Source organism: Neofelis nebulosa, chromosome 1 (genome assembly GCF_028018385.1).
Source record: "Neofelis nebulosa isolate mNeoNeb1 chromosome 1, mNeoNeb1.pri, whole genome shotgun sequence".
NCBI classification, from domain to species: Eukaryota; Metazoa; Chordata; class Mammalia; order Carnivora; family Felidae; genus Neofelis; species Neofelis nebulosa.
The window spans coordinates 28137598-28151918 of NC_080782.1; the positions used below are offsets into that span (position 1 = coordinate 28137598).

Consider the following 14321-nt stretch of genomic DNA (forward strand, 5'->3'; position numbering starts at 1 on the left):
GTGATCTCTAAATTTGCTCTTTAAAGCAGTTCATTTGAGATGTGAAAATTAATTAGGTTGGCCATAAAAATTAGTGAATTAGCCCTTAAAGTGCATGTCACTCTTTTGAATCTTCTTGGGAGCAAGGTAGCAATTAGGGATACGTTATTGGGGCACCTGGGTGGCTCAGTCGGTTGAGCGTCCGACTTCGGCTCAGGTCATGATCTCACAGTCTGTGAGTTCGAGCCCCACGTCAGGCTGTGTGCTGACAGCTCAGAGCCTGGAGCCTGTTTCAGATTCTGTGTCTCCCTCTCTCTCTCTGACCTTCCCCCGTTCATGCTCTCTCTCTCTGTCTCAAAAATAAATAAACATTAAAAAAAAAAAAAGGGATACGTTATTATTGGATTATACAGAATTCTTTAATTTATTTTCCAGTGCTCCTAAACCCAAAGGAAAGAAAGCCAAAGATATGAAGAAATCTGTCAAAGTACCTGCTGAACAACAGGCAGTGGTAGGTCAAAGTCATATTGACATGTTTTCAGTAGACCTTGTTTAAGTAATCTAAATTCTTAATTCTAATTCTAAAGACATAAGTATTTGGTGAACCGTTCTGCACCTACTGTATATATAGGTGTGGATCCATCAACAGTTTTTCTTGGTGGATGTAGAATGTATAGATAGGTGTGTCATTGTTTTTCTTTAAAAAGCACATTGGAAATACCAAACTGTACTAAAACAGTTACTGTTCTGTTTTCCATTACTTGAAATCTAAAACCTTGGTCTGGTCCATATGGTACATGCTATTGAACGTCTCAGGACTCTTTAGAGTTGATGGTGCTGGCTGATGGGACTTAACTTCTAAGAACAGCTGCCTCTTTGGAAGCCTGTCTTGGTGGCTGTCATTTTGATAAAAGTTCTTTATTTTGAATTATTTGATATTTAATCTCAGCGTGAAAACATAAATCACTGCACTCAGGTAATAACACTTTAATTGATGTATTTTTTTCTCTCTTCAGAGTGATGTTCTTATCAGCTGTACAACCTGCCATAGTGAATTTCCATCCCGGAATAAACTTTTTGACCATCTGAAGGCCACAGGTCATGCGAGAGCACCTTCATCATGTTCTTTAAACAGTGTAACAAGTAGTCGAAGCAAGAAAGAGAAACGTAAAAACAGATAGAAATTCTGTCAACATTTTTTCTTTTTGATTGTTTCTAGATTTTAAAACCAAAAACTGAACTGAAATCATCTAAACAGTTAAAATTTCAGTGATCTGCAATTTATTGCATTGTGGAAGATTATTTTTTATCTTGTAAAAACATTTTTTCGTTTAATATATATATTTTTAAACATTTCATTAATGGTTGAATTCTACTTTGCCATCTGAATTGACTTGAATGTCTCAAAACAGGTAAATATTGTAAAGTATGCCTTCTTGATTTCTCTTGGCTCATGTGAACAGAAATGTACAGGGAGAATTAAATTATTTTAACACATACAGATGCTCCTTTCTGTTTTGTTTTGTGGAATTCACATAGTATTTTCACATGATTCAATGCTTTTGTATTGTTATACTTCATGATCTGTCAAAGACAGATTGTTTTAAAATCATCGTAGAGTTTTTTTTCCCACTTGATAACATGACTCCAGTTCTGACTTTCAAATTATTTCTAAATAATCTATTGTTGATTACTGTATTTTTTTCTTCAAGGACAGTGATAGGTAGAAACAAATTGAGCATACATAGTTATGTTTCAAGACTAATACCTCTTCAAGGTGTCACTGTTGATTTTGAGATTTTATAGGTAATTACCAGTAAGGTAGATCTTTGGTGTTTTGCTCTGATTTAAATCGTGGAGGTGGGGCGCCTGGGTGGCTCAGTCGGTTAAGCGTCCGACTTCGGCTCAGGTCATGATCTCACGGTTCTTGAGTTCGAGCCCTGTGTCGGGCTCTGTGCTGACAGCTCAGAGCCTGGAGCCTGCTTCTGATTCTGTCTCTCTCTGTCTCTGCCTCTCCCTTACTCACGCTCTGTCTCTGTCTCTCAAAAATAAATAAATGTAAATTGTGGAGGTGGAAGCAAATTAATGAAGATGTTGCTTCCTTCTTTGACACAGTGACAGCCATAAAGCATTATGGATCAAGGTGGTGGATGGTTCAGATTTTATACCGACTTTTTAAAAAAGAATATTCTGCCTTGGGGTTTGTTTTTTCACTATTTTCAAAAGTCTTTAATTTTGTTTTTTTCATCATTTAATGGAAGACACTTTTTAATAAAAGTTTTTTCATAGGGCTGATATTTATGCCATGCATTCTATAGCAAAGATGAATATTGACTCAAAGGAAATCTGGAGAATTGTTGAAAGTGAGTGTGGTCAAGTATATGGACCAGTGATGAGCCAGATTTTAGGATGAGGATGGATTAAGTAGGCAGTTCTTCTAGTTGGCCTTGAGAGTAACTCTGAACTCACTAGCTTAAAATATATACTTTCTGTTGAGCAAAGTTCTCTCCTTATGTCCTTGAATCCTCAAATGAAGGAATCTTCAATTATGCATGAGCTCTAGAACCTGAGTCTCCGATGGCAAGGGCTTTCCTGAAAGTCTCATGGGATAGTATTGAGCTCAATCATTCTGTGTGCTTGACTTGAAAATACGCATTTGTATTTTAATTTTTAATTGTTTCCTTCTTCATTTAGAGACATAAGTAGATTCTCTTTATCTTTTTTCCTTTTTGTTTCTAACTTCTATCACTAACTTCTCCTAATTGACGTTTCTTGTCCTTTTCTTGTCCCTTCAGGGAGAATAGCAGCCAGGTCAGAGGGCCCTTCCTCCCAGGCTTGATCTGAAAACGTGCCCCCCTCCTCTAACAGGACGAGGTGGATTGGCTGTAATTATGAATAGGAATATTGATGAGCAGGAGGACATACTGATCGCATGTACACTAAAAATGTGAAGTCCTCTTGAAATGCCCTATAAATGCCCTTCAGACTTCCCTTGCTTTCGCTTGTAACCACCATGCAGGTGTTCAGTTTCTGCTTCATGTGAGGGTTGGTAGGGCTTGTCACTTTTATTCTGATTGGCAAAACTCAACCAGATTTTGAAGGGATCTTCATCAGCTGTGATTAAAAGTTAGAGCTCACTTGTAGTCCTGTGCATGTAATGCTGACCAGTTGTTTAACTTCTCCGAATTTCTTTCTCCTCATCTCTAACAGTTCTTAGCATAGTATTGTCTCCATTTATCTTACAGGATTATTACAAAGGGCAGATAAGATAGTATTATGAAAGTGCTTTCTAAATACAAAAGCTTTATATAGAATGTTGAATTTAAATGCGTTAAATCTTTTTTAGTTAAATTTAGTTGAATTAAATGTGTATTAAGTTTTTTGGGAATGTCCTTCCTATATACTAATCTACTTCTGAAGAGGAAAACAGCAACATGTATTATGCTGAAGGTAAAAGGTTATTTTTGGTGAATCATAGACATTCTATGTCATTTGTCTGAAGGAAAACAGAGTAGTCTAAAATACACGAGCACGTACCTTACATTGATCTCATTAAAGGTCAGTGGTAACCATCACCTTGACTGAAATAAGTTGAGGTATGGAAGATGGATGGAATGTGGGTTCTGTGAGGAGAGGGTTAGGGCAGATCCCATATTCTCTCCGTAATTCATTGAGTGGCGCCAAAGCTGGGGTTCTCTAGAAAGCCCAGTGAGACTTTTTCTGTTTCAAAATAGGAGCAGTATCCTTACTTAGCAAAAGTACACGATGGGAAAATAGAACTGCATCAAAATAAAAGCTCTTTGTAGGATGGTAGGCAGCACGAGTAAAAAGACAAGTCTCAGACTGGGAGAAGTTGTTTGCAATATGTATAAGTGACAGGATTAGTATCCAGAATACATGAAAAAGCCCCTCCTACAAATCAGTGAGCAAATGACAACCATGTATTAATTAATACCTCAGTTCTCAAACTTTTTTGGTCTCAAGACCTCTTCACACACTTAAAAATTGAGAACTCCACAGAGTGTGTGTGTGTGTTTAGGTTCTATCTATTGATACTTACTCTCCTAGAAATTAAAATAGAAGAATTTTTAAAGTATTAAAAATAGTACAGGTTATGAAATTACACAGTTATGAAAAAGAACTTTCAAAGTTTAATGAGAGGAATTGGCTTAACATTTCTGAAAACTTCTTTGTCTAGCTTAATGAAAGATAGCCAGATTCTCAAATTGGCTTCTGCAGTCGGTCTGTTGCTCTGTGTTTGGTTAAAATATATGAAGAAAATGGAGCTTCACATGGGTCGGAAATTGGAAAAGGAAGGACCTTGGGGGCCAGTTTGGAATCCCCAGGGTCCCTCACATGACACCGAGACCACATTAGAAAAGTGAATAAAAATTTGAACAGAAAAAACTTGAATAGTTTAAAAATATGAAAAGATGATCATCGTCACTGATAACCAGGGGACTATGACTTAATTTTTGTTTCATGCTTTCAGACCGGCAGAAGGCAAAAAGTCTCACAAGATCAAGATTGAATGTTAGGATGAAGAAATGAAAATTGATTTCTTCTGAAGTAAAATTGATTCAGTTCGATGATGTCTGTGAAAGTTGAAGATATGGATAGCCTGTGACCCTTGGCTCTGTGACCCTGGGCACATAACTAGAGTCTCCCTTCTCAGAGTCCACAGAGCTGCAGTGTGGACTTCACCTGGGAACTCTCTCTGGAGTGCAGCTCTCAGGTTCCGCCCGGGACTTGCCGTGTGACCATCTGTTGTTAACAAGATTTCTCAGGGGATTCCTACCCTCCTTGAAGCTTGAGGAGCAGTACTCAGGGACCCTTGCGTGTGTGTACAGGGCACATTATTACTACATGGACGCTCACAGCTAAATTGTTTTAAAATACTTAAATGTCCATGAACAAGACAATGGGTATGTCCATGAACAAGACAACTGAGGCCTATTTATAAGTGGGCAAACAATTGAGCAGTTAAAATGAGGGAACTTGATCTGTAATATCAGTGGATAGCTGTTGAAAAAATGTTGGGTGAGAATAAGCCAATCAGAAGATGAAACGTATGCCATTTATAAAGTTTTTAAAAATACTGTTGTGTCTATGAAGAGAAAGTAGAGAAACCTCGCTGGGAAGCACTGATGAGAAAGGTAATCGCCTCCAGGAAAGAAGGGAGAGTAACGGAATCGGTGCGGCAGCAGGAGGGACCTCATCTGAGTCCTTTTTTTCTCAGATCTGGAGGAAAATACAGCATTTGTTATTTCTGGATGGTGGGTAGTGAGGGTTAAGCCGATTTTCATGAAATACTTCAAACAGAACTCTGAGTTAATGTTTCCCTTCTGGCCAGCAGAAAATACACCCTCACGAAAGGGGAGAGGAAGGGTTTAAGATCTCCATTTTACTCCTGGCATGTTTTGTAAGCACATGGTGGAAGAGGCTTTTACAGCCTCTCAGTCCCCTTCTTCCCTCAAACTCTGATATCTTGTTGGCACAAAGCCACCCAGCACATAACGATCATCTTCCCAGCCTCCCAACAGCTAGATGTCAGTAAGTTCTGGCCAGTGATTTGAGCAAGTCTTGGGACGTGCCCTTCAAGGCGTGGGATGTCTTTATTCCTTCCTCTTGCGGGCTTACAGGAAGAGGTAGCAGCCGGAGCTCTAAGCCCAGTCTGGGACCATGAGTCCTTCCGGGGCAGAGCAACTAAAGCACAGGAGCTTGACGCCTCAGAGGGACTCTCCAAGCCCCAGACTACCTACCTCTGCACCCCAGAGAAATCTCCCACGTTACAGAAGCCTCTGTTGTTTGGGGCTTTGGGTCACAGGTGACTCAAGCCCTGACTGATTCGGCATGTGCACGGTCACCTAAATGAGAGGTATGACTTCAACAGTGGCCAGGACATGGGCTCTTAACTCTGGAAGGGCTTAGATCAAATTCCAATGCCAGCATTAACTAGATGACCTTGGGCAAGTCGACTATTCAAACACTTTAAGCCTTTTTTTTTTTTTTTTTTTTTTTTAAATCCGTAAACTAGGGATGAGACCAACCTTGCAGAACTACAAAGGTTAAAGCTTTAGGGGTGAACACGCTTGCACATCCTAGGCATTCAGTATCTGCTAACCATTACTTCTTTCCAATGACCTCTTCTGCTTTAAGTTTTCTTGCTTTAGCATCACCTGGGTGGCTCAGTCAGTTAAGCATCTGACTTTGGCTCAGGTCATGATCTCATGGTTCGTGAGCTCAAGCCCCACATTGGGCTTTCTGCTGTCAGCAGAGAGCCTGCTTTGGATTCTCTGTCTCCCTCTCTCTCTGCTCCCCGCCCCCCCAAGTAAATAAACATTAAAAAAATCATTTTCTTGCTTTAACTGTTGTCTTTAATTTCTGAAATAATCCAAACAATGAAGTGGTAATGTGGAGAGAAGTCCATGATTATATCGATCCTCTAGTGTATTAAAAAAGAAAAGTACTACTGTATATGTTAAAACTTTCTGGCCTAATGGGGAAAAAAATCTGTACAGGCTGAAGCTGACAATTTGCTATTTCAGTGCTGTTGTGTGACATCAGTGGAAACTCTCCTGAGGATCAGTGATTTAATTACGTTGGAAGGCTCAGCACATTTGTATACAGATAATTACTTTGCCATTAAAGCCACTCAGGGCCCCAGCATCATGAATGTCCTTTCAGATACAGGGTGCCTTCTGAAAATAGAAAAGGCTCAAATTATCCTTTGCACTACAAATCATTTGGATGTCACTTAGAGAAAGCTTCTAACGATTTCTAAAATTGGAAAGATCCTCTTAGCATTTGGGTGACATGGTATCTATACATCTCTTCAGGGGCTTTTTTTTTTTTTTTAACATTTTTTAATTTATTTTTGAGAGACAGAGATAGAGCATGAGCAGGAGAGGGGTAGACAGAGAGGAAGACAGAATCCGAAGCAGGCTCCAGGCTCTGAGCTATCAACACAGGGCCCGATGCGGGGCTCAAACTCACGGACCGCGAGATCGTGACCTGAGCCAAAGTCTGACGCTTAACTGACTGAGCCACCCAGGCTCCCCTCTCTTCAGGTACCTCTATTCAAATTTAATAAGAACTCCTAGTTTTGTGAATCCAAAGGTAACCATATTCTCGGCGTGTCCTGAAGCGGAATTTCCAACAGAGTTGCTTGTCAGAAGTGCCAGAGGAGGATGCCTGTGGCGGGGCGCGGGAGCGACCCTGAGTGACAGCGGGGGCCTGGGCTGGGCCTCTCTACCTGCACTTCCAGAGAAGGACAGAGCAAGCTGACACCACTCCACCCGTCCCCACTCCGGGCTCACTCCAAAGCTCTGTTTCCCAGCAACCTAGTGTGGAGGACATCTCTGTTTGTCCTTCATTCCCGAAACGATCCTTCTGTTCCGATGTGCTGGGAGCAGGTGGGAAGCACTTGCTGAGTGTCTTAGTCCTGCGTTCGTGTTGCGGCCAAGACTGTCAGGGCCGATTTGGCCTATTTCTGTTGTGGAGCTTGACCTTCAGTTTTCAGTAAGGAGCAACGGTTTCTCAAACATTGACTCTGTGTTTGTTTGAAACGTGTGTTTGAACAACAGAATTATGAAATGCTGTTTGCGGAAGGTCCAGAATACGAAAAGGAAGACAAATGTCCCCTGAGGTCCCACACATACCAACATTGTAATATATCCTCCCAAGACTATTTCTAAGCACGTAGAGATACTTAGGAAAAATAAACCAACTGAACTTGTCCCCTAGATACTGTTTTATAACTTCCCTTCTGCTTGTGCACATGCTCTATGTCAACTATTATATATCCTTATCACTTTCAAGACTGAATGATATATGATTATATATGGTTGATATAATTGATCATTTAGGTTTTAATTTTTTTTTTTAATGTTTATTTTTGAGAGAGAAAGAAAGAGTACGAGTAAGGGAGGGGCAGAGACCAAGGCAGACAGGATTGGAAGCAGGCTCCAGGCTTTGAGCAGTCAGCACAGAGCCCAAAACAGGGCTCGAACTCACAGAGGGCAAGATCATGACCGGAGCCACAGTTGGAGGCTTAACTGACTGAGCCACCCAGGTGCCCCAAGGGATTACCCATTTAAAGTATTGATCAGCACTGCCCGATTGCCTTCTCCAAAAATTGAATCTGCCTATATTCTACTCATAGTGCATGAGAGAATGAATAACTTTCGTCAATATGGCAAGGTCAAACCCTAAAACTGTCACAATACATCTTCAACATAAACTGAGCCGAAAGAGTTGAAAATTGTTTTGAGAGACATCATTTTCTTCTGTATATCAAATAGGCTTGTCCTTGCTTTCTGCTAGTGACATCAGGATGCACCATGACAGCCGCAGTTGGCCTTTGGGAACAGGGTGAGTGAGTGACACGGTGTGACCAGCAAACTGTGACAGGGCAGCATTGGAACCTCACAACAGCCTCCCACCATGTTCACATCCAACACCAAATATTTAGGCTTCAATGTAATTCCAGGATACCAACATGGATGATGAGATATTTGGAGGGTTTATTTTTTTAATATTAAATATAATTTATTGTCAAATTGGTTTGCATACAACACCCAGTGCTCATCCCAACAGGAGCCCTCCTCAATGCCCATCACCCACTTTCCCCCTCCCCGCCACCCCCCATCAACCCTCAGTTTGTTCTCAGTATTTAAGAGTCTCTTAATGGTTTGTGGATGATGAGATATTTTGATCGTGTCCCGCTTTGACCTGTTTCTTCCTGGTCTTTCTTGGTTACCTTCCCTGAACAAAAAGCAAGCCCACGGCAGCCAATGTTGAAAACGTCTTTTGAGGTCCTGGTGGTTTTGCTTTCATCAGTCTGTGCAAAGTGGAGCCGTCTCACTTCTCAGGAAGCTTTGCCACCAAAGGAGCCGGAGATGCCCCCTGGGTCCTCCGGGGAGGGGCCAGGTAATCTCAAAGTCCTCGCTCACTCAACAGCTGAAAAAAAGCTCAGTACTGCGTGCATCTGCTTTCTCCCCAGACACGAACTGTGTGTTGAAAAGGTAGCACAGATGAGGATTGCAAACCACTGCAAGGAGTTTTGAGGAGAAATCCCCTCATGCAAGGTGGGGACGCCCAGCCGCAGCTACTTACTGGCTGAGATGAGTGTGTTCTGCAATCTGATCACCCCGACAGAAGCTTGTGCGGCTGGGGAGACATGTCCATGGGGCTCTCCTCTCCACCCTCTGCAGGTACCGTTAACTCGGGCCCCCTTGGTTCCAGTGTTCAACACCCTCAGGCAGGATCCGGTGTCCGCCCCCAAATCCTGGAATCTCCCTCCTGGGTCCCTCCTCATCCTGTTGCCCAGGGATCCCGCCCTCCTCATTTCCTGGAGAACAGTGAGTAAATCCTCAGACATGGTGGCCATTTGAGAAAGCAGGTATGTGAGGAGCCTTTTGAGATACCTCAAAACCAAGAGGTAGGGATAGCTCTTCCCTCCACTTACAATCAGGGTTGAGGGTGGAGGTGTTAGATCCACGTGGGTTCAAATCTCAGCTCTAGAATTTCATTTATGAGGTTTGTTAACCATGGAACATTAGTTCAGAGCTTTAAGCCTGTTTCCTTTAGAGTAAAATAGAAGTGACTAATGTTATGTCATGGCTTAGTGGTTAAAACCATGAAATCTCAGGGTGCCTGGGTGGCTTAGTCGGTAAAGCCTCCAACTCTTCATTTCCGTTCAGGTCATGATCTCCTGGTTCTTGAGTTCGAGCCCTGAAACCGTCTCTGTGCTAGCAGCACGGAGCCTGCTTGGGATTCTCTCTCTCCCTCTCTCTGTCCCTCCTCCCACTCTTACACACTCTCTCCCAAAATAAAGAAATAAACTAAAAGAACCTCATGAAATCTCATATACAAATGGCCTAGCAGAGTACTTGGCAGAGATGCTTATGAAATCCTGGTTTCCATTCTGGTTCCCTTCCCCCTGTGGTGCCCTAAGGAGCATGGATTTACTCACCAATCAATGTTTCCCCAGATCTCCCTCAAAGCACGCGTTCTTCTCTGGATCTCGATTTCTTTGCCATTTTATGAGGAGGCAGAAGTGTGACCTGAGTTCTCTCGTCCTGGGGCCACTGCAAGGGGCAGTTATGGTGACCTCCAGCCCCGGGACTCCAGCTCTGCATCCTTAGTGGCCCTGTGCGAGGGCTGAGCATCCCAGAAACATAGAAAACCGGGGCCCTCTCCTCCTACTGGAGACTCGGAAGCCCTTTTGCTTTGGAAATATCCACCAACTCCCTGGGATCCTCAGCGAGAACAGGCATGTGCAAAAGCCAAGGAATGTCTGTTTTACTTTGACCCTCGCTGCCCTCGTGCCACTCTGTAATTCACTGCACTGCTCTCTACTGCGTGGAGGCCCGTGTGCTTCAGGGAACTTGGACTTGAATCCCAGCACTGCCTCTCACCAGCTGTGTGACCTTGAGTCAAGTACTTAAGCTCACTGTGCTCTAGCTTCTCCTCCTGTAAAACGAGGGTAATGGTATTTTATTACTTTCCTCTTCTGCTGTAATGAATGACCACAGACTTGGTGACTGCAAACGACCCAAATTTCTTCTCTTACAGTTCTGGAAGCCAGAAGTCTGCAGGGGGTCTCATCGGTTGGGGTCACGGCATCGATCGGCAGGACTGGTTCCTTCCGGAGGCCCCAAAGAAGTGTGCGTTTTCCGGCTTCTAGAGGCCGCCCGCGTTCTTGGCTCGCGGCCCTTACCATTTTCAGAGGCAGCAGCAGCAAGCTGTCACCCCCCCGACTCTGATCTTCTTCTTCCACTTACAAGGACCCTTGTAATGACGGACCTGCCTGGATCACCCGGGATGACTTCCCATCTCAAGATCCTCGATCACCTCTGCAAACTCCCTTTTCTCGTATGAGGAAACATATTCACGGGGCTCGGGGATGAGGATACAGATAACTTTGGGGCAGCAGGCGCGTTACCTGCCTACCACAGGCACCTGACTCAAGGCGCCGTTGCAGAGACTGAGCCCATTGATAATGTCTGCGAGGCAGGAAGCCCCAGGCACTCAGCCCAAGCCCGATTGCCCTGGGCTGCTGAGTCTTGGGCTTCAACTAGACTGTAGACTCCTTGAGGGCAGGTAGGGGCTCTGTCCTCCTTTTCTGTCTTCCGTTGTACCTGACATAGCGCTGGAACCACAGGACCTGCTTCAGAAATACTTCCCGAACTGGATTCCAAGCAAATGCAGAGCACACATAGAGAAAGCGGAACGTGATAACAGTGCCCTGGCCACTCACTGTGTTACAGTCTGTGGAAGACGGATGGGCATCAGCAGAGCGTTTTCTGGATGTAGCACATGCTGAGTCCTCGTGTGGTTTCGCTCAAGGCTGTACTGATGGGATGATTCCTGTACGTACTCTTTCTCAGTAGAGCCGAGCTTGGCTGAGTTCACACAACACAAAACCATCTAAGGAGACTGCTCTGTTCTCCATCAGCAGAGCACAGACCCTCACTTGCCCTATATGCACGTGATGAGAAGTTGATCCATTAAAACCTGAATATCCAAGCCAGGAGCATTGTGCTAGCCTAGTGTCCTCCATCAGGCTCGGGATCGAATGCCTTTCCTCTGTCAGTATTGACATGGCCCTTCTAATGTGAAATCACATGCAGCTTTGGGATTAGGGAAGCATCCAATTTTTTTTTTTTAAGAAATTTGAAACTTACCAGCTTCCTAATATTTTTTTCAGACCCTCCTGTTCTTTGTAGGAGACAGATTCAAAGCAGCATTATACTAGGGCAAGTGTAGGGGATTCACTAATCTCCCAGTCCTGCTGAGTGAAACTGTCCAGCCTCTCTCTGCCCCTGTCCTCACCCTGGAGGAGAATGTGTGGTTCTTTGATTGGAGGGTTTGGCAGAGGACCCGGGCGTTGGCACCTTGGCCCTCTGCTCTTCTTCTCTGGGTTGGCCAGTGTACCTGTGCAGTGTGAGCGGTCTGGTCTTCCAGTCCCATGGTGAGGGGAGCAAATGGGTGAAGCCTCTGCTCACACAGCAGGGGTGGCCGTGCAGTGCCACTATGATAGATGGTCTCTAACTCACTCTGGAGTTCGTCAATGAGGAGCCATTGTTGCCATGCACCTTCAACTGATGGATAACAAAGCTGATATTTTGATGCTCATTTGCTTTGGTCCATTTTCTCTCAATTGGTTTAGAACCCAGTTGGAAAAAAGAATGCTATATAGTGGGTTCCCCCTAAGGCTCAGAAGTCCAAGGGTGCCTTTTGCACTTATAATTAGGCACACCCTAGAATTTATGGCACCTGAGAGAGGACAACAAATGGGGCCCCACACACCATAGGTCTCAAAGTTATAAATCAAGCTAACAAACTATTAAGTTAAATATGGTTTATCCTCCTACCCTGTTATAACTTTATAGTGACCTAAAAGGTCGGGTTCAAAATTTTTTTTAATGTTTGTTTATTTTTGAGAGAGTGCAAGCAGGGGAGGGGCAGAGAGAGGGGAACAGAGGATTTGAAGGAGGCTCTGGGCAGACGGCAGTGAACCTGATGTGGGGCTCTAACTCATGAACGGCCAGGTCATGAACAGAGCCAAAGTTGAACGCTCAACCAACTGAGCCCCCCACGTGCTCCTTGGGGTCAAATTTTGAGTTCTCAGGTTCCTCATTCCCGCATTCCCTACCAGAGATTGGTGGCCTGGGAGACCTGACCCCCGACCTCTCATCCCCATCTCTCCCCACCCTTAGCTCCGTCCTGCTTCATGCAGATATCCCAGCGCTCATGTCCACGTTCCATCTAAACTCCTGCAACCAGTTGCCCTAGGAGAAGACCCATGTAGACCCCGCACATGAGCTTGGAGCTATTTGTGCAGGGGATGTCGGGGTTCTGGGGAACTGGGTATGTGGATTATAGCCTAGAACTTCAGAGCCTTGTGGATCCCTTGATCTCCAGGCAGGAGCATGGCCAAAGGAAGGCCAGACCGGGACCCCTCTGCGGCTGAGGGCCCAGAGCAGGAGCCCCTGGTTCCCCTCACATTGCTTCAGAGCAATGTTAGGTGACTCCTCTTCCATGAAGGTTTCCTACTATCTCCTCAGTCAGAGTAAGTTTTTCTTCCTTTGAGCTCCTCTACCATTTGATACTTACATTCTTCCCCCAGAGCCAAACAAGGGAACTTTTGGAAGGGTACACTCCATTCACCACTTTCAAGGAGCCTGCTCCTGAAGTCAGTCTATACTGCACAACCCAAGGCAGCAGAAATACTTAGTGAGGGGGTGTTGCCTCTTTTGATCCCCTCATCCATTTCCAAATGGATACTTCAGCTTCTCAGACTCAGGTCTTATTTTCTTTAAAATTTAATTAACCTTAAGTGTAATTCTTAGTCATTGTCAGTATTACAACAGCATCAACTCATGAACGAATGAAGTAATACCCTCTCCCCGTTATCACCCTTTCGGCGTGTATGTGTGGGGGAGGGTCTGATAATAGCATTATAGATTTTTAAATAGTCTATTTTGGAATTTTAGGAGTTGGTTTATTTCTCCTGTGGAAGCCTTAACATCTAAAACTTCACTGTTATTTTTCTAATGCCTGGCAACCTTGTTAAGCAAAATCTCCCCATCTCCTAGCCATTTATCATTTGCACCTGACACTTTCCTTATGTGCCATCAGAACTTCATCACGGGATGGAAAACGATGTAATCTAAGAGCAGACTGGCTGGTAGAATGCGGAGAAACCATAATCAGTACGGATTTATTGAGGATTGCTCTGAGGCAAGCCTAGGTCTGGTCTTCAAGTGGCTAAGGGAAGTCTAAGGCGTTTACTGATACCTTTGAGGAAAGAAAGTCTTCCATGTTCCCAGGTCTGTGAGACTCACTTTCCAACTGCCCACATCATCATCCTTACAGCCACTTAGAAACCTGCCTGTTCTCCAGAAGACCTTAGACATTGGGGCTGACCAAGTCTGCAACAATGCCCCGAAGTCAGAGAGCTCAGACACTTCAAAAACACTCCCTTCATCTCTGTTTCCAGGAAAAGCTATACCAAAGCCCTCTCAATGTATCTGCTGCTTCTTAAAAGTTTCAGGGAGCCGCAAAATGCTAGAGCTGATAGAGATCTTCAAGTTTATCTATCTAGTTCAACCTGCTCATTTTACAGATGAGAGAACTTGTTTCAGGGAAAAGACTGTCCCCTACTTTGGCAATGGCGCTCTGTGGACAGTGATCCGGCATCACTGCTGGTATTTCCATTTACTTATATGTGTCTTGGTACCTTTCCTTGCTCCAAGAGGCATTGGAGACCAAATGTGTGGTACTGAGAAACCCATACATGAAGAGAAGACATGGATTTTCTGTGCTTCAGTGAA

The 14321-nt window shown here is 44.0% G+C and overlaps 1 protein-coding gene across 3 annotated transcripts in view; it reads left to right on the forward strand.

The window, feature by feature from the left end:
- Window positions 1–5078, forward strand: part of DNAJC21 (DnaJ heat shock protein family (Hsp40) member C21) — a 33988-nt gene extending 28910 nt beyond the window's left edge. Inside the window, exons 11-13 of one of the 3 annotated variants that reach the window (XR_009258074.1) lie at window positions 415–490; window positions 996–1391; window positions 4472–5078. Coding sequence is in view for 2 of the 3 variants with exons in the window: in XM_058717055.1 (XP_058573038.1) it covers window positions 415–490; window positions 996–1160 (241 nt within the window). In the remaining variant the exon portion in view is untranslated. Of the gene's footprint in view, window positions 1–414; window positions 491–995; window positions 1479–4471 lie in introns of those variants that run through there. The other 2 variants (XM_058717055.1, XM_058717069.1) reach the window with 2 other exon arrangements.
- The last annotated feature ends 9243 nt before the right edge of the window (window positions 5079–14321 follow it).